The 21,055-nt window shown below is 37.6% G+C and overlaps 1 protein-coding gene and 1 long non-coding RNA gene across 51 annotated transcripts in view; one reads left to right on the top strand and one right to left on the bottom strand.

Annotated features, from left to right (window-relative positions):
- The window catches only part of mycbp2 (MYC binding protein 2), a 243,579-nt gene that overhangs the window by 148,517 nt on the left and 74,007 nt on the right, over positions 1-21,055 (top strand). For all 50 annotated transcript variants that reach the window (NM_001012247.2, XM_073911709.1, XM_073911708.1 and 47 more), the window contains 13 exon segments: positions 121-263; positions 429-529; positions 682-900; positions 7,328-7,550; positions 8,168-8,286; positions 8,601-8,688; positions 11,221-11,270; positions 11,347-11,519; positions 14,570-14,714; positions 14,783-14,989; positions 17,234-17,289; positions 17,382-17,497; positions 19,259-19,356. In NM_001012247.2, the coding sequence (NP_001012247.2) occupies positions 121-263; positions 429-529; positions 682-900; positions 7,328-7,550; positions 8,168-8,286; positions 8,601-8,688; positions 11,221-11,270; positions 11,347-11,519; positions 14,570-14,714; positions 14,783-14,989; positions 17,234-17,289; positions 17,382-17,497; positions 19,259-19,356 (1,738 nt within the window).
- LOC141376099 (uncharacterized) lies at positions 2,052-4,860 on the bottom strand. Its single transcript, XR_012385258.1, has 6 exons — positions 4,814-4,860; positions 4,389-4,499; positions 3,308-3,434; positions 3,048-3,133; positions 2,702-2,744; positions 2,052-2,604 (listed from the first exon to the last, which is right to left on the bottom strand). It is a non-coding gene; the product is annotated as an uncharacterized lncRNA (long non-coding RNA).

Genomic DNA, 21,055 nt, shown 5'->3' with positions numbered 1-21,055 from the left:
CCGTGATCCATTACACCCCTAATGAAAATAGTCCTTTAATCGTTAATATTTACAGTTTTACCCATAAGTTTAATTAGCGACTTTGGATGGAAACTAAATGACTATGCCTGTGTATTGCAGGAGTGAATATGATGGTGATCTTCAGTCACAGCTGCTAAGCAAAGCCAATGAAGAGGACAAGAATTGCAGTCGAGCCCTCTCTGTAGTCAGCGTAGTTGTACGGGCAGCCAAAGACCTCCTTCATAGGGCCTTTGCTGTGGATGGTGAGGATCGTTTCCTTTATTTTCTTTACTAATTACATGTCCACTGTTGGTTTTATGCAATGCCGTTTGTTAAAAGGATAGAAATAAAAAAATGTTTTAGCCTAAAACAGTAATATTTGCTTTACCATGAATGCACATTGTCTGATGCTTCTCATGTTTCTACAGTTGAAGATATTCCAGAGCTGTTGAGTTCCTCCAGTCTTTTTTCAATGCTGCTTCCACTTATTTTGGCATATATTGGTCCTGTGGCTGCCTCTGTTCCTAAGGTAAGATTTTCTTTATGTAATTGGCAGTCCTGCATCTTTATGTGATAATGAACAGTGTCCCCTGCCAAGTCAATTAATGTTAGTTTTCTTTTTTCACAGTATACTTGTTGATGCCAAACTCTTTGAATTGTCTAAATGCCATCTTTTGTTAGGCTGCGGTGGAGGTGTTTGGTTTGGTTCAGGAACTTCTTCCAGCTGTTTCTGCCCTGAACCAGAAATATGCCCCGCCCACCTTCAACCCTAACCAATCCACTGACAGCACTACTGGGAACCAGCCAGAGCAGGGCCTGTCAGCTTGTACCACATCCAATCATTATGCTGTTCTAGAGAGCGATCACCCCTACAAGCAGGCTGGTGTCACTCAATACAAGGTACAACTGGAGTTCTCTTTTCCTGATATTCAACAAATCTAGCAGTTTATTTTCTAGCAACCACCTTACATGCTTGCAACAACTTTGTGTTTGAACCTAAACAGCATCTCTGAATGTAAGACACTCAAAGTTCAATGCAAAGGGAGACACTGGCTTTTACAGAGTTAGCTTAGCAAAGCCTACAGCAAACAAAGTTTGGGGACTACAAAGTAATACATCCAGGTTAATGAGATCATAAGGTCACGCGCATACACCACTCGCAGGCAACCCGCGCAGCAAATGGGTGTGGCCAGAGGCGCTTGTTATGTTAAAATGCTAAAATGCCGTTCAACCGCTGCTATTCCACAGAGCTTCTTCTGTTTCTGTATTTGGGCTTTTAAAGGACACAACACAAAGAGCTTACACTTTAATTTTAATTATGTTCCAGAGAATTAACATAGAAAGAAATATATAGCTCTAGCATTTGACAAAGGTGTGGATTGGGAACCACAACCTGTAAATTGTTAAAATTGATTCATTACATGCAAAGTTTCTAGCGTTAAAGGTATGTTGTAGCAAGGACGTAAACAAGGATATAAACAAAAGGAAATGCTTTTTGGAAACTTTAACAACTTAGCTACAAATTCATATTTATCCATCAAACTGCTGAAAACACTCACAATCTTTAGCAGCACTACAGTGTCTCTCCATGCGGCTGCTTTCCCTGCATTCTACATCTCAAATAATGAACTCGCAAAAGATATGTAAATGTTTCATATTACTTAAACATGCTTGTAATCCGAATATATATGAAAAACACTTTTCAGGATTTTTTTTAAGAAAACAGGTTTGAGGTTCATCTATTTTCTCTTCATTTTCTGTCTAATTCAGGCTCAAACTGAAACGGCTACACAGCAAAATATGGGGACCCAAAACAACTCTATGGGTGTTAATTTCAACCCTTTGAAAGTGTCTCATGGGGTCCACTCAAAACAGAGTTAAATCAACACTTTCAAAAGGGTTGGCACATTGACATCGAAGTAAGGGTTAATTTTAACTCTCGGCAGAGTTAAAATATGTAACTATATTTAACACCGCCTGGTGTAATATATTGTTATTTTATTCAACTCTCTTGAGTGTAAATATGGTAAAAAGGTCAAATAGACTGTAAATTACAAAATAAAAAACATTTTATTTGAAAACATTCACCACTTCAACAATTCATTCAGTTTTTAAAATGCAACAATGTCAAATATGCTTTAAATGTTTTATTAGTACAGACAGTATCAACAAAATATGTATGACCAGTGCTCAAAAAGGCTGTTTCAGTCCTTTAGTCCAAACTTGATGTTTCATCAGAGCAATTTGAAAGTTCAATATAGCGTCACTCATAGTTTTCTTCTGAACGCATAGTTTTCTTCTGAAATTACATTTTAAACAACTTGGCGTGCAAATCTTTCACTTCTGGTGTTTCATTGGTCCTCCATATCAAACACAGCAGTTTAAATGAAGGTATAAATGCCGTAAACTTGTGTGAAAACAAACTGGAGCTAGGAAATCTCATCAAGCATGTCCTGTGAATGAAGTGCTTCCCAGCCACAGGATGACCTTTTTATCCATGACGATGTACAGTAGTAGCTGCTGATCGCTCGTCTGGTGGTTCCTGATGCACGGATATACTGTAGGGTGATGCTCATCTAAGAACTCTTCAAGACTCCAGCATGACTAAGATAAATGTTTGAAAACAAATTGCAATCAAATTCTATGATATATTTAAAAGAACATTTAAAGTAAATAAAACATTCAAGAAATCTAAACTCACCTTTTGAAAATCTTCATCATGATCCACAACTTGACTCTCCCAGCTGGTTGAGGTGACAGGATATGGAAAAGTAGAAAAAACACATATATCACTGTTGGATCTCCAAAAACAATTAGGTTAACCACTATGACTAGAACTGGAAAAACAGGCAGCTGTCTGTCCAGAATCCTGAATTTAACACAACACTTGGAGCAAAATTTAGAGGAGCTTAAAATCTTTTATATCATTTAGTGATGCTGACTTCCCCAAAATATTGGCCACAGTGTAAAAAAATATTCATAAACTTACAGTTTTCTGTAAGCGTGTGCGTGTGTGTGTGTGTGCGTGTGTGTGCGTGTTTCTTTACCAGATTCAACTTGTTAGGCCCTTTCAGGTCCAGTATTGACGCCACCTTTCCTGGAGTCTAGCAGATGTTTCAGGTCCAAATAGAATCTAAAATATTAGGATAAGCAGAAGAGGAAAAGTGCAAAGCAGAGCAAAACATTATTTAAGTAACAGTTCACCCACAATACAAAACTTATCACCTTCATGTCCTTTGTTATTCTCTAATGCTCTAATACCCTCTTAGCTTATTGTGAAGCAAATACAGAACTTTATCAAACATACCTTCATTATTATCACCACATATGACCAAGAAGGTGTGCTTGGTCATTTCACCAACTCTGGAAATACATCATCCGTCTCTAATCAGCCACCGTCACAGGGTCTTGTGTTATTGTATAGAGAACTGTGGCTGTTAAAAAACAACAAAAAATTAGTATCTAACACATATGCATAACCTTCAGATAAAAAAAGAGAGATGAACATCACAAAGTATGCCTCACACTTTTTCAGATATCTTTTGATTCAAATGTTGATTATTGATAATAAATCTACAAATCAAACCTGTATCATCATTAGGCTGCTCAAATATGAATCAGTTGATTAATTTTACAGACAGGTGGTCTTTAATAAAACGGAAATGTTGTGTACAGTACATGCTAAGTTTAACCTATAGTTTTAAGCACAATATCATGTGGGAGAAAAAGCTTGACTAAGATGTTCCTGACTACAGAAATAGCCTAACTTACTAACGTCAGATATCCCGAGTTGGGAAAAGTAATTTTCGGGGGATACAGAGTTGATTTGCGGGAGGTAGTGGGAGAGATGAGTACCTGAAGAGCAATGAGATGAGTTGCGCGCGACGTATCTAAAGAGCGGTGGGGGTGACTTGCGCGCGACGTACCTGAAGAGCTGGGAGGGATGCGGTGGAGAGGGGTGTGCAAAGTGTTTAATGACCGGGCGGGAGACGCGCGATTTCCAGGAGATTATCATTCATTTGCGGGCATCTACTTGGGCATCTGGGAGTCTCTGTGCATTTGCGGGATAACGTTAACGGTAGTCCCGCAACTTCCGGGAGACTTCTGTAACGTCAAATGTCTGATAAAGTGCAAACGCGGTCATTTAAAGACATTAATGTTAACATTCCGACTTTAATGGTTGTCAACACTTAATATAATTCAAGCGTAACTGTTACGTTATCACACGAGTCTATGGACTAAGTTAACGGTATATGGACGGCCACTAATGAACCAGTTTAATAGGGCCGCGGTGTTTAAAATAACCAAATTAACGTACACGAATAACAAACAATCATATGTTTCAGTCAGGAAGCCTTTTACAAGTAAGCATATGTTCATTTACTCACCAGATATGTTTTAGAAACTCTCCAGAGCTCATGGAAACCGTCCTGTGTTGCCGTTAGCATCCGGGCAGAGTAAGTTAGGCTAGGCGCTCCGGGGATTCCCTCGCTAGTTTGCTTCGAATTAAAGGAGAAGTGTCGATTTTATTTTACAGATGGGTAACAACGCACAAAATGGCATTAAGCGTGACAGAAATGTGTTGAACATGTACATTTGATGTTTTTATGCACTATGTATGCGTGAGCATATATAAAAACATTCTTGAAAAGAAGTCAATAGTAATGCAGTTAAGCTAGATACACAAATGAATGAACCGCAGAAGTTTAAAATTGTCACTCCATTCTAAAGTTATTAACTTAACAATATGTTTACAACTGTATTTCCTTAAAGAAAGTCAGTAAAATACCAACATTTAGGTAGTTTGACTCACCAGTTGCTGTTCTAAACCTCAGATGGAAAATGGCGTCTGGAAAATTCTTCAGTGACTGGGGCTGCATGAATTCCCGGATGTTGGAAATAACACCACCAAGTGTTGAAAAGTTAACTCCTTGATTTCGCACTGAATAAAATCAATTTTAACTCTTATTATATTCATTTATCAAAATCTAACTCTTTAACGTCAACACTTCACTCTGAAATGCTTCAACACCGAGAATTTAACTCTGATGAATTTGCTGTGTATACATATAACGTTATTATTTACAAATGAAGCATGAGCACACATTACTTTGCATCTTATAACCACAACCAAGCCTAAAAATACACTCTGGACCACCCCTTTAACATTGTGTTAACATTTTCTTGCTCTTAGCACATTTTTCTAATATGTTCTTAAGCAACATCTTCCATAACCATGAGAAGATCACAAACAAATAGGCACAGGCTGGTATAAGATTCGTGATAAGTGTTTGAAAACCTTGCATAATAATGTCACGGTATCACGGTATTGTGATTACTTTTATGTTTTATGTTATGTTCTAACAACTTTTTCTTCATTGAACACAGTATTTTTTTTCTTCTAAGGAATGTTGAAAATAATTTTGGAAAGTTATCATGTCAGGCTGAATAATTCAAATAAATCTTTACCTTCTGCTGTCTTCAAAAACACAGAATTCTTCACAACTTGAAAAGGCAGCTTTGGATATCTTTCTTTTCTGAGGATGTAAAGTAAAGTCACTGCACTGTTCAGGTCTATAGCATGTTTGAATGTTGGTGTATAAAGAGATTTAGAATTTCTGAAATGTTTGCTGAATTGTGGGCTGAGCTTTGATGTAAAGGGTCTTTTTCTGCCAGAGATACTGTCGAACGAAAAATAAAACATTTAAATAGTCATTTAAAAAACACGTAAAAATGTACCATAGGACTGGTATACCTAAACAGTTTTAATACCTTGACTTTTCCAAACCACGATAAACTTTGAAGCTCGTTATCATCCCATGCCTAAAAACAATTACCGAAAACACACAATCAGCTCCCCAGTAGCACTTTAAGCTTATTCCAGAACACTATATAAACTAAACAACCACCCAGTATGCCCATCAGCTACCTAACAGTGTTCTCAAGTATCTAGCAACTAGTACTGTGTGTGTGTGTGTGTGTGTGTGTGTGTGTGTGTGTGTGTGTGTGTGTGTGTGTGTGTGTGTGTGTGTGTGTGTGTGTGTGTGTGTGTGTGTGTGTGTGTGTGTGTGTGTGTGTGTGTGTGTGTGTGTGTGTGTGTGTGTGTGTTTGTGTGTTAAGAGCACATTGTGCTTTTTAAGGTAAAGTTCATATACCTTTGATAGTTCACTCAAAAATCTAATTGCCATTTACTCACACTTCACTTGTTCAAGTTTCTTTCTTCTATTGGACACAAAAGAAGATGTTTTGAAAAATGCTGGTTGCTGTGATCCATTGTTTTCCTGTATTGAGGTCAGTGGGTTCCATCAACCAGAATTTTTTTAAATATCTTCTTTTTGTTCAATGCTGTGTTCACAACAGACGCGAAATGCGTGGATAAATTGCGAGTAAATAGCCGCTTAAACATTTAAGTTATTCGCTTCATTCGAGTGTCAAATTCACTTCACAACAAATGTGGATTCGTGTGATGGGCAGGGCTTCTGTCTACTCAGTGACCCTAGCTTCGTTGTTAAATGGATAACATGGATTTTATTGAGAAAATAACTGTGTTTATGTGCTTTATGGAGGCTGGAAAACAGTGTAGTTTAGTTTTGAAGCAGTGTCTGAGTTTACTAGATCCTTTCAGAGGTGCACCCATCTCTGTGAGTTCTTAAACTCCTCCAGAAACTTAACCTGGATGATGGAAGCATTCAGTGGTGTTTCTGACTGAGCTGAGTTTAGTTTGATTTACTGCTGTTGGTGTGTGCAGGAGGACTTTGCACCGAGACACCAACAACAGGAGCTACGTCATAATCACGCCCCCACAAGAGCAAGCTCCTGATTGGTTAATGTGGCGCGAATGTCCGTTGAAGTTCAGATTTTCCAACTTAAGCAGTTCGCATGATTCGGCGTTAAGTGCGTCAAACGCACAAAACACTCAATTCGCGCCGCACCATTTGCGCATATCGCGCTGCAGGATGTCTATTCGCGCCTTTGCATTGACAACATGTAAATCACTCGCGCTTGATGCTTCTTCCGCATGTGGTGGGAACGCAGCATAACAGAAGTGTTTTTTGACACAGTACTTTATCCGGTAATTGAGAATCATTTTACTTTTAAGTACATGTTTTATTCCTCTTTCCACTTCTGCTGGCCAGGTAATCAAATAATAACTTTGACGCTTGAGTTTTTTTTTTACACATATCTTAGTCAGGGCAACATATTCTGAGCTTCTCTTGATAAAAGCCATTTAATTTTATTGATTCTCTTGTCACAAATTAAAATGCACTATGACCTGTCTTCCTTCATCAGAGCAGTTTAATCACATTCCCACTGCTCTGGATTTCAGGTTTCATTCCCAGACTGTGTTCGCTGGATGACAGTTGAGTTTGATCCTCAGTGTGGTACAGCTCAGCCAGAAGATGTCCTCCGTCTCCTGATCCCCAGCCGATCGCTGCACTTCTCCGGGCTCAGCTCCAAAGCTCTGGCTCACGAGACCATCAACAGCTGGACTGAGCTCAAGAAGTTCTCTGGCTCAAGTGGCTGGCCCACGGCTGTCTTAGTGCTGCCAGGTAATAGTTATGTCCCAGTCTACCAACTTAATAAATGTTTACTTTTTGCTCTCATGCTCATTCGTATGCTGTTGATGTGAGTCGCAGTCAGTTTTTATGATGATCAGCAATTAAAAACACGAGATTTAGTGAGATATGCCACTTCCAGGCACTTGTGCGAGAGTAAAACGATATCTCACTAACGGTTTGATATACACTAGATTCCAACAGCAACATAGTGGAGTTGTTTCTAGAATGTTACCTGTATGGGGACTGTATTGCGTCCCAGTTTGCCTACTTGTACTATGTCCTAAAAGTGTGTACTTTTTGTTAAGAATAAAAAGAAGGGTATGCAAGTTTTGGGACATACTGTTTCCCCTTTAATGTACTGTTACATTGCTTAGTTACTTGCCCTGTCAACCATCTCCACACATCATCCACATTTCTTTCATATCTAATTTACTACTATTCTCATTAATTCTATTTTCTAATACTATTAAGGACTGAGAGTATGCAAATTGGGAAGCAGCATGTAATTTTTTTGTCATCCACCATCATTATTATTAAAATTTGTTATTTTCCACCGGTTCATTACCTTGTTTTTTCACTCATTACCTGTTTACTTTCTCTTATGCAAGGTAACGAAGCCCTTTTCTCCTTGGAAACTGCATCGGATTATGTGAAGGATGAGAAAGCCTCTTTCTATGGATTCAAATGTGTAGCTGTCGGTTACGAGTTTAACCCTGGACTTGATGAGGTACAAAATCTCTTCTTAAGATGTGCATGAAATGAATGTAGTATTTTTTTCAGAAACCTATATTACCATCACTTTTAAAAGGCCTCATCCATCATTGTTATTTATTTGCATTCCAGCATCTTAAACAGAAACAAAAGTAGCTCTGATTTTAATATAAGCATCTGTATTAAACGGTTCATTTTAAGCCTCTGTAGACTCTAAGTTGTGTTTTGTTTACCATTAGCATCCACGTGGTCTGCTTTAGATCAGAGAAAAGATTAGTGAGCCATACTGCATATGTATTTGAGACATCTGTCATGCTGCTGTGGTTTCAGGGAATTATTCAGTTGGAGAAGGAATTGGCCTATTTAGGAAGCGTGTGCGCGGCTGCTCTCATGAAAAAGGATCTTGCCCTACCCATAGGTAAGAGTGACTGCTTCTTTGCAGCATTGGAGAAGATGGATAGAAACCGTAATGTGCCTTTATTAATCAGGGGTCGCCACAGTGGAATGAACTGCCAACTAGCCAGCAAATTTTTTACGTAGCGAATGCCATTCCAGCTGCATTCTAACATACCAACATAAAATATAAAAAAACACACACGATTGCTGGCATAATCTTGAAATTTATTTTCAAAATCACAAACATTAACATTGTAACATTTTTACTTTAATTTTTAAGGTTTTTGTTGTATAAATTGCACCTTGTTTTTAACAAACTTTGTCTTCATCTTCCTTATCACTCCACATAATGTCCACATCTGAGATATTTCCATCTGCTATGTGTTCAAGAACTTCAAGATCTGTAAATTAAATAATTACATTTTGCAATTTTTTCAGCTATGAATTTGTACATAGATATAATTTTTTTATATAAAAGAGCAATCAGCGTTACTGGAGATTTAATTTCAGTTGCATAACCCATTGTATATCCTACTGGACACACATATATGAAAAAATCCTGATCTAAAGCTTGCAATGTAACTTTAATTAGTAAGTTAGTAAAAAATGTGTTAGTTTTTTTTGCATGCAATCTATGAAATATTGGCAAACATATCAATAAAGCTGTATAAAAACATAGTAAATGTGGCTAACTCTGAGTCAGGAGTGAAGTGATGCCATGCTGCTTTTCAGTGTAGTGGATTTTTTTCAAATTACAACATGCCAAGCCTTACTGCCATTTGACTGGATGATGATCGTCCACTCCCATGGACTGTAGGCTTTACATTAGATGAAAAACATGGGCTGACGTGTGATGTCTATTTTAATAGATCAGAGTCCAAATGGCCACGTTTAAAGTCCTTCTCTGTTGACATCAGTTTGATGTCTTTACCCACAATATTCAGAACCACACCCCCCTTGTTCTTAGTTTGCTACGAGGGAATAATGCGCAAAAAAAGCCCTGCCCCCTACTCAGTATTCAGTTTCAACATACTGAAATAAGTTTCAACAGCTTTCAGTTCACACAGACTTTAAAGACATTAAAGCAGTTAATATATACAATACTGTGCAAAAGTTTTTCATGGCTGTCTCAGCTGTTTTTGTCTATAAATATCATGAATATCTATATAAATATATCATTTCATAATCAATATAATTATATGTACAGTGTCACCATTTTTCTCAGAAAATATATTTCTAATCGTGTCATTGACTTGAAAGAAATCTATATATGCAAAGAAAACAATATTAATTAGTTTACAAATTAAGTTTTGCATAATAAAATGAAATGACACAGGGAAAAAGTATTGAACACATGAAGAAAGGGAGGTGTAGAAAGGCACTAAAAGCCCAGACAGCAGCTAAAATCTCTTAGTAGTTATTCAGCAACTCTCTGCCCTTTCATTGTAAATTAATATTAGCTGCTTCAGTCCAACATCTACATTAGCAGGAGGATGAAAATGAAACCAGGGTGGACATTTCAGCAAGACAATGATCCAAAACACAGCCAATGAAACTCTCGAATGCTTTCAGAGAAAGAAAAACAAGCTGTAGAATGGCCCAGCCAATCACCTGACTTGAACCCAATATGAAGTAAAAATTATAGATCAGATTTGATAGACGAGACCCACAGAACCTTTAAGGTTTCTACAGTCTGTTGAAGTCTGTGAAAAAACTCACACCTGAGCAATGCATTTTACTTCATTCTTTATATGAGAGGCATCTTTAAGCTGCCATCATCAAAAAAGCCTTTTATTTAAGGTATTAATTACATTTCAGTAGATCAGCACTTTTTCCTTGTGTCATTTCATTGTTATTACACAACAAATTTTTTAGATTTTTTGCTTTATTTTTATGTTTTATTGTTTGGGTTTTTACCAAAATCTGGCTCAATTCCATGTCAACAGCTACTTTAGAAATATTACGTCCAGGAAAAAAACATGTGTTTAATACTTTTTTCCCTCGCTCTAAATATAATTTCTGTTCAGGTGATGAGTGAGAGATTAGTATACTATATCATAAGTTAATAGAAAACTTTATACTAAAGGGACAAATCAAACGGTGGCCAAAGAGTTGCACAGTACTGTATATAGTTTATATAAAAATATTTTTTTATTAAGTAATAGGACTGCACTGTGGCACAGTGGGTAGAACGTTCGCTTCACAACAAGAAGGTCGCTGGTTTGAGCCTCGCCTGGGTCAGTTGGCATTTCTAAATGGAGTTTGCATGTTCTCCCTGTGTTTGTGTGGGTTTCCTCCGGATGCTCTGGTTTCCCCCACAGTCCAAAAACATGCTCTATTGGTGAATTGGTTAAGCTAAATTGCCCGTAGTGTATGTTGTGTGAAAGAGTGTGTATGGATGTTTTGCGAGTGATTGGAAGGGCATCCGCTGCCTAAAACATAAGCTGGATAAGTATAGATTAATAAAGGGACTAAGCCAAAAAGGAAATGAATGAATGAATTAAGTAACTGCTTGTTTTTGTCTTATTATATATATATATTTTTTATCCTACAGGAAATGAACTGGAGGAGGATTTGGAGATTTTAGAGGAGGCCTCACTCCAGGTACTGTCTTAAAAATAGTTTCGGTTTTTCTTACTATCTTCAATGACGTCTTTAATAGTGTCTTTGTGTTGAGCAGGTTTGTAAATCCCACTCCGGGCTCCTGGGGAAGGGACTGGCTCTGTCTCATTCTCCCACCATCCTAGAAGCACTGGAAGGGAACTTGCCATTGCACCTGCAGACCAACGAACACTCCTTCCTAGAGGACTTCATCACCTGCGTGCAGAACTCCAGTGGCGGGAGACTCGCCAGGTCTGTCTCAAACATTTTTCAGCATTTCTTTTATTATTTCAGCATCTTTCATTTTACTTGTCATCTTTTCATTTTACTGGAACTGCAACAATGTTTATCATAAGAAAGTTTAAAGGGGACCTATTACGCAAAAAACACTTTTAGAAGTGGTTTAAACAGTTGTGTGGCAACAGTGTGTGGATATAGCTACACTCAAATGGTACACAGTAATTAATCGTATTGTTAATGACAATCTAATGCATAGACAGCTCTAAGTGAGAAACAACCGTCTGCCTTCATCTTTTTGCTGGTAGGGAGCAAAAACTTTAATGTCAGGGTGCTTTCACACATGGTTCGAATGTCTGGTCTGAACCAAAGTTCGATTGTCCCCCATCGGGTGGTTTGTGTTTATGTTTGCCCCCCCTCGGTACGCTTGTGTAATCAAGCTGCTGTTTTGTGTACAGCTGTTGCTAGGTCACAACCACGAAAGCAAAGCGCCAAAATGGAGACGTACGTATATCATGGCCATTTTGCTTTTACTGAAACTTTTGGTTTTGTTGTCAAAACCAGAATACAGAGAGCCATTTGGATCTATCTGCTACAAAAAAAAAAAAAAAAAAATGTTTAGTACATTATGCAATGTCTGCAGAAGTCGTTTTTGGTGGAGACAAGCAGACATTATCACTGTTTGCACTGAGTTAATCCTGCTTGTTGTTAAGGTAGGTAATACAGACTTATGGCCCATTTCCACTGAGTGGTACAGTTCGGTTTAGTATGCTTTTATGGCCGTTTCCACTGTCAAAAGGCGTATAGAACCAAACCGTACCATACCACTTCTTTGGCACCCTTTCGAAAGGGTACCAAACACGAGAAAGGTAGAGCTAGACGCGTAGCTGAATGCTATAGGTTTACAGAGATACGTCATTCGCTTACGCAACATTCCCCAGACCACCTTTTTCAGGCAGACTCGGTACGGGTTCAAGAGACAGCATTCACACTAGCTAAACATACCGTACTTTGAGGTCAAACGAACCTGGATGCAGACCAAAAGTACTAGTGTGAAAGCACCCTCAGTGACTAGGGGTGCACCGATAGCATTTTTTTTAAACCGATCTGATCCCAGTGCCAAAATTCTGAGTATCGACCAATACAGATCTAATTACAAAACTGTGCCGTATTTTTTTTAAGCATTATACAGTTTCTATAGTTCTGGTGATGAACTCAAATAATATATCTTCTTTAGTAAAAATAACAGACCTATAGGCCTACTATATATCACAGACAACACAATCTAACTTAAAAACTTGGTGATTGCTGTGAACTAGGCTACATTATTTGAGCATTTGTTATGACATTGATATGATCTGTTGTGGTTTAGCTTATGTTTTCTTTTTTAATAGATTTCTTGTTTTATTTTTAGATTTTATTGTTTGGGTTTTAACCAAAATCTGGTTCAATTTCATGTCAACAGCTACTTAAGGAATATTTATGTCTAAGGAAAAAACATGATGTGTTTAATACATACAGTTTCTATAGTTCCCGGTTGATAAACTCAAATAATATATCTTTTTTAGTAAAAAATAACAGACCTATAGGCCTACTGTATATGACTGACAACACAATCTAACTTAAAAATCTGTTGTGGTCTAGCTTACGTTTCCTTTTTTAATGTTAAGATTTTTCTTTGAAATCTGTAATGGCTTCCACTATTGACCATAATCGTTGATAAAATAACCAGCCCTTTAGCAAAGCCTGAATTTTTCCTGCAAGTTTGAAGCAGACTACACTTAACTGTCTGAGGCCAGTTTTACTTAATAAACACCCCCTCGCCTAAACTCACGGCCAATGTTGTTCTGTCCAATGTATTATTGAGCCTTTTCTAATTTAAAGTTTCAGGTAGGCCTACTTTGTGTGTGACAAGCAAGTAATAACGCTCTCTACTCCAGTGTTGTGAATGCGATCTGCTGATCTAACAGACACAATGCAATATGATTTAGAATCATTAGTGAACTCCTTGTTGCAGGTCAAAATTAACCCATTTAATGCTAAACTAAATGCATTTCCTCACTAATTATTTAAACTAATAGGAACAAATAGTCTTGGAGATAGTTTTTTCGAGTTATGAACGAGATGCGCAATTTGAATTGTGAATGAATGGAGAATGATTAACACGCGCAGCGGCGGGAAGCGCTGAACTGAACATGAATTTAACCACTTGATTATTCATCTGTACGGAACATTAAACTGTTGAATGGCTTCATAACATTTGGGATATAGCCTATATGACATCTTTCTAATGCCTTATAATGGCACTAGGACTGTAGTCCCCATAGACACTCAGGTTGGAATGGCGTCTAATGAGAACCAGCTCATTTGCATTTAAAGGCACGGGGAACAAAACAGCTGCAATGTAATCTTACTCTAAACTTCACATATTCACCAGGGAATAATAACATGATCTGATGGGTACAGACACATTCTGGACACACCAAATATTTATATTGCATCTTGTAAAGGGGGTAGAATAGGAGCCCTTTAACCCTTTGATGCACAAGCTAAAAAATAGATATAGAAAAAATAAACTTAAACAGGATACTTTAGACCCATGTAGTGCATCAAAGGGTTAATAAAGATATCAATGTTACCTCATTATTTATACAACAAAGACTGTGTACTGTTATTTTACAAATCACATTGAATTTGATTGTTCAATTTAATACCTTCACCTAAATACTATTTGAATCGTTTTTGTAATATTGTGCCGCCCTATGCCTTTTATTCATACAAATTGTCTGTTGTTTGTATTGGTTGTTTGATAATGATAATGTCAAAGTGAAGTGAGTTTAAACATAAAAATATTCTTATTTCAAAACTAAATAGTCTCATTTTAAAGCGAAAAAATTTTTTTGCCAAGTAAAATGAAAATAAACATTTCTTTAATATTTTTTTCCATGTTATTTTTTTGTCCAGGCATATGAAAATTACTGCTTTAAGGAAATTCACTTTGCGTCACCAACAGTATTTTGATAACTTATGACTCTCATCCTAACATCTTTTTCCATTATTCCTAGGTGGCTTCAGCCAGACTCCTACGCAGACCCTCAGAAGACATCACTGATCCTAAACAAAGATGACATCCGCTGTGGCTGGCCCACTACTGTTGTGGTCCAGACCAAAGATCAGTATGGAGATGTTGTGCATGTGCCGAACATGAAGGTCAGCATCTTTATAGAATCAAACGCTGTGTTATGAAACTGACATCTAACAACTTCTCTGTGTTGTAGGTTGAAGTCAAAGCTGTTCCCGTCTCTCAGAAGAAGTCCATCCAGCAGGAGAACATGAAGAAATTGCAGCGTTTGCCAGGCACTTCCTCTAATTCTGCAACAGGCACTGATCTCACATTTGGTGGTCATCCAGCACCCAAACTGGAGGCGACATACGAGCCCATGATCATCAAAGAGGCCCGTTATATCGCCATCACTATGATGAAGGTTCGTTCCATCTCTTGAAGGGAAGAGCTCCTTGTTGCAGGTCAAAATGAAGCCATTTTATGCAAAACTAAACTCATTTCTCCACTCATTATTTAAACTAACAGGATCAAATATTCTTGGAAAGTTTTTTTCGAGTTGTCATGAATGAGATGCGTAATTTGAATTGTGAATGAATGGTGAATGATTGACAGGCACAGCGGAGGGAAGCGCTGAACTGAACAATAATGTATTTTAAACTTTAGTTGATGTGTAATGTAGCTGTTTGAACATAAACAACATCTCTGAATATAAGACGCTCAAAGTTCAATGCAAAGGGAGACTTGGCTTTTACAGAGTAAGCTTAGCGAAGCCTACAGCAAACTAAATTTGGGAAATACAAAAAAAAAATTAAATACCTCTGGCTTAATGTTGTCATAAACCCTTCAGGTTACACACATACAACCCGTGCTGCGAAGGGGCGTAGCCAGAGGCACTGTAATGTTGTAACAGGGACGCTTCTTGGTGATTTAAAGCTGTTCTGCAAATCACAGCACATTATATTAGCTGACCAATCAGAGCCTCTTGGAGGCGGGTCTTTAGAGGAACTAGGAAACTAGTCGTTTTTATGTTAGCTGAGTAGCTGTATACAATCAAAGTAGGATATATGATAAAAATAATGTGATTTTCTTCAAATAAAGCATGTGCACACATAGATTTGCACCCCATAAACACAACCAAGCCTTAAAAATACACTTTGGACCAACCCTTTAATAAAAAAAAAAACTCTCCCTACACTGCAGAAATGCTTTTCTTACTTGGAGTTTTATCTTGTTCTTGTCTAAATATCTAAAACTTCTAATCGTAATACCTTATCTTAAAATTGTTATTTTTTTCATTATTCTTGTCCTATTTTTATAAATAATATGTCAAAGTTAGGTTATTCCTTAAAACAAACTAAATAATCTGCAAATGGGGTAAGAAAAATAATAATCTTTTTAAAGCAAAAAAAATCTTATTTCGAATCAAAATACAATTATTTCAGAACAAAAAAACAATAATTATGCTTACCTCATTGGGCTAAAAAGAGTTTTTGCTATTATTGTGAGGTGAGAAATAACAATTCTACTTAAAAGAGGATTAAAATACTAACTTTTTAAATTTAACTGAGTGTCAAACTGCAACAGTAAAACATGGCTACATTAGACTTTAGCCTCTTTCACACATATAGACCTTACCGAAAAATTATTGACAATTTTCCGGAGAGGTCTGTATGAGTGAACAAGCTCTTTTTGAAAATACCAGTTAATAATTCCGGCAATTTTCCTGAAAGAGAAGTTGTAACATTACCGGTAATTTGCTGGAATGCTGCGCTGTATGAACGCAGAATAAAGAATAATGGAAATTAGACGTTCATGTCTAGAACGCGCTGACGTGAGGCATCTGCTTTAGCCAATCAAAACACTCACATCCGCACGGTTTGTGAAATTAAAAGCTTTTGAATATTTTTCCGGAAACATTTAGCTGCCAGATGTTAGTCAGATAACATTTCTATGTTCCTTCTTAATGCCAACTGTGTAAAAAATTCTCGATAAAATGCTTTCTGATAAACCGCCGTTTGTTTACCTTCAAGCTATGCTTCAGTTGCTTGATGCGTGTGCATGTGAAGGAGCCGGTGAACGCCAGCGCACACACATATTATGAACATCTCGACATCTGAAAGTGTTCCATTATATGTTTTTATATAAGTTGTTTACAATACTTATCCAAGCAAGTAATTTGTAACGCAGTCAAGTGTGTAAACATTTAGCTGCGGTTTGCTTTTCAGCCTTTGGATGTCTCCAACCTGACCCTTATGTTTATAAATACAAGCACTGCCGTTTAGAGCTCATTTCTGCTTAATGATGTCAGAGTTTACTAGTATTTTGGAATGGATGTGTGAATGGTCTTTTTTCAAAAAATTACAGAACAACCGTGCCTGTGTAGACACCTTTTTTATGAATCTACCGGTAAAGTCGTTCCGGAAATTTTCCCGAAATTTACCAGTATCACTGTGTGAAAGGGGCTAATGATAAGAAATGATAAGTCCTAAACATGGGAATGTTTTATATCAATGTAAGCATCCTATGTGCTGTAAATGAAATATATACATTGTCTGCAGGTTAGTTATCAAAATATAATGATTAATTAATAAATAATCAAATTGTATAATTAAGTAGATTTGGGTTCACTTTACATAAATGTCACTTATTGTCTTTTTTTATCCAGGCGTATGAAAATTACTCCTTTGAGGAACTTCGCTTTGCCTCACCAACACCAAAAAGGTTCACATTTCTACCTGACTTTAATATATATCATAGGCCAAAGTGAGATGTAAGAACAGGTCTCAAATTCAATTTGCTTGGTTTTTCCTCAGGCCCAGTGAGAACATGCTTATCCGGGCCAACACAGATGGCACTTACAGCGCTAACTGGACCCCTGGTGCTGTTGGATTATATACCATTCATGTTACCATCGATGGCATCGAGATCGGTAACTGCATTTCAGATTTTAATACACTTCGATGTTTGAGCTCTGCATTATAACCTTAAATGTAATCTATTTTGTCTATATGTAAATTAGTTTAAAGGGCCATGAAACCCCCTCGTTTCAGCAGGGTGTTTTCACACCTCTACTTTGGAAAAAGTCAGAAAAGTGGGCGTGTCCAGCTCTGTTTAGGGGGGAGTGTCGGAGGAACTAAAGTGGGATGGTGTGGGAGTGTCTATTTGTGCATGCGCGAGTTTCAGAGTCAAAATACACACCCACACAGACAGGAGAAAGTGATGGTGTTTAACCTACATGGACATCTGTAGTCGAATTATTTGCCAAATTATTAAATGTTGGACTTTAACTGCAGTTTGGCTCTTTCATTCAGGGAATTCATTCATGCCTCTCGCGACAAACGAGATATTTGATTCGAGGAACTGCTGCAAGCGTGTATTTTTCATGCAATGTTTGATACCGCACGGCGAATGAGAGAAAAAAAAAAACTCAGCATTTCCCGGAAACTTAGATGCACACGGCAGGTAGTCTCAGAAAGCCGCGTGTGTTATTCCGGTCACAAAATGCGGTGCTAACATTTCTGCACTCAGTGCAATAGTTAACTTAATTCGATACGAACAAACTGAATAAACAAAGAGCACTGGTCGCTCACTTACCAAATCTGTAGAGACAGGACAATCACCAGCAACTAGAGCCGCGTCTTTATGAAGAGAATACTACAAGCAAATCCAGATTTCAGCGTTTGCAGATGAGAACAGCTCTCAGGTAAACAATAATCCTCCTTAGACGCATAAGTTATTGTTGTCGCGCGTCGCGTACACTGTTAATCCACACGTGATCCAGATAAGCTCTCACAGAGAGAAAATGAAAACGAAACTTAACAGCAGCAAACTATAAAAGCAACACTTCACGCTTGTTTTGCCAACACAACGTGGCGTCTTTGTGGTGTAAACACGGTGACAATAATGAATATTAATGAAGTTGCACAATAGAGCGCGCTGATTGGTTTGACCCAAGCCTTACTCATGCATTAATGCATCACACTGTAAGACGTAATAAGACTCACTCAGGCACAGACGCCCAGTCTGCACGCTGGAATACAACGCTATTATGTCATGGCCGTGACGCAGCTACAAAAATTAGTTTCAAACAGGAAGTACAAATTTGCTTGAAATAACGCAAAAAAAAACAATTTACACTTTTTAGTGAAATATAGGTGTCCTAATAGTGTTTTTAGCAGTGTGGGACACATATACGACTGTCAACAGCTCAAAAAATGTGTTTTGGTGTTTCGTGACCCTTTAAATATCATTTGCCCAATCAATTTATTTTGGTATTGCTTTAATAGGGCCATAAATGTTCAAAAACATAAAATAGGTTTTAAAATACATATCTCTGCTTTGAATTGAATGAAGTTAATTCTCTTTAGTGATTATACTTTGGCTGTGATATTATAAAGCTCTTAAAAGGACAGCTCACCTAAAAATACAAATTTCTTCACTGTTTCCTCATCCTCTATTGGTTTTAAATGTTCATGGATTTCTTTCTTCTTTTGAACACTAACTGTTATTCTAAAGAATAAGCCATTGACATCCATGATAGGTATAAAAAACTTAGCTGATGTTTATTAACAATTTTTTAAAAGTTTTTCTTTGTGTTCAACAGAAGAAAAAAACTCACACGTTTAGATTTTTTTTTTGCGCAAACTATGCCTTTGATAATGAAATGCTGACTAGAGTAATGTTTTTTCAGATGCTGGTCTGGAGGTCGAGGTCAAAGACCCACCCAAAGGAATGATCCCTCCTGGTACACAGATGGTCAAACCTAAAGCTGAACCTCAACCTAGCAAGGTGAGTTCTCAAACTGATAAGTTTAAAAGGTTTGAAAACACTCCTGATCAGTCAGGTTCAACCTTATCTACTACTCATTTTACTTGCCAATATTGAACGTTTGGTAATATACTTTTGTAGTTTTTGTTTTTTTTAAAGAAGACTCATATGCCCCATTCACCTGGGACTTCAGCGTCAACACTTGACTGAAGGCATGTCTGAAGTTGGGGCTAACGCGATCAGTAATAGGCCACTGTCTAGCTGGTGTATTTGCATACAGCGATCTGATTGGCTGACGCTTCCGTCGGCACTTGAAAAGTTGAGCTAGTCCCAACTTCTGCAGCGAGCAATGCCTCTGAAGCGCTGCCGACGGATCCACAATGCAGTTCGGCTATGCCTCACGTCACCCATTCAAAGTGAATGGGAAGCATTGATGCTTTAAATGCATTTTATTAGACTGCAAAGAGCAGCATTATAGCAGAGCACTAAAATATATTTAGCATGATAAAACAGCGCTGCTTCTTCCCTAAGTGATCATGACCAGAAGAACCAGAAGTTGACTGTGGCATTATTTTGGTATTGTGGCATACTTATGGCATCTCTTTAGCTTTCACCCTTATTCTGCTTTATACTAATATGATAATAAGCTTTGAATAATTTAGTTAATCTATAATCATGATTTCTGTCCTGTGGGTAGTTGTTGGCTGCGTCTGAAACCCCCTACTTCTCAGTAGGTACAGCATTTGAATTTAAACGCACTACTCTGCCGTTAGAAAAGTATGTTCTATACAGTATGACTGTGAGCAGTATGAATGGAATTCAGACGTACTACATCTGCGATTTTGTCATGGTCATGTGATTTACCTGCGTCAGTTGCGTCGCTTCACTCCCAATAATGAATTCTCCTGCGGGACATCATGGGATAGTGCAGCGTGCATTGGGTGCCACTTCAGAATCTCGCCGAAAGTAGTAATTTATCCGGGTACTTCTTGCATACTGATTTTCAAATTCTAGGAATTCTGACATACTACTCAGCTTGCATACTGATTTTAACACACTGTATAGAATGGAAGTATGCAGTTTCGGACGAAGCCATTGTTTTTCTGTTGGATGTAATGAAGACAACAACAACCATGATTTTCCATTTAATCATAGCGTCATCAAAATATGCCTTTGTTTGTTGTGAAAATGCACCATCTTGGGGCGAAAACCACATATTGTGCCTTTGAATCGTGTCTTCAGTGTCACATGATGCTTCAAAAAATAATTCTTATATGGATCACAATTTATTGAAGTAAAATGTATTGAATTTAGCGAATATTCACAAACACAATGGCTCCTGTTTCCTAAAATGATCATGGACATTAAGCTCAAGTCATTAAAAGTCAGAATTTTAGAATAGGAATCCTTTATATGTCACTTCCCATTACCCCTGAGCAGAAAAGAGAATTAGAACACCCTCTCACGTTACCTGAAGGGTTGGGGTTAGAATTGGGATTGTGCCCAAATAGTGACACATATTTCGTTACTGAGCATTAACCTGGGAAACAAGCAACACAACAGCACAATCAAATGTCTCTCCTGCTCTTCGCTGTCGATTGTCTCACACTTCATCATTTCTCTCGTCTGACAGGATGTGCGGGTTCTGTTCTCTTTGTGCTGTGATTTCCTGCTCTCTGACTACTGCAGCTTCCTGCCATCTTCTCATCTGTCTCACTGT

Source organism: Danio rerio, chromosome 9, assembly GCF_049306965.1.
Source record: "Danio rerio strain Tuebingen ecotype United States chromosome 9, GRCz12tu, whole genome shotgun sequence".
NCBI classification, from domain to species: Eukaryota; Metazoa; Chordata; class Actinopteri; order Cypriniformes; family Danionidae; genus Danio; species Danio rerio.
Note: the sequence above shows the minus strand (reverse complement) of the source record. Positions and strands in the feature narration are given on the sequence as shown.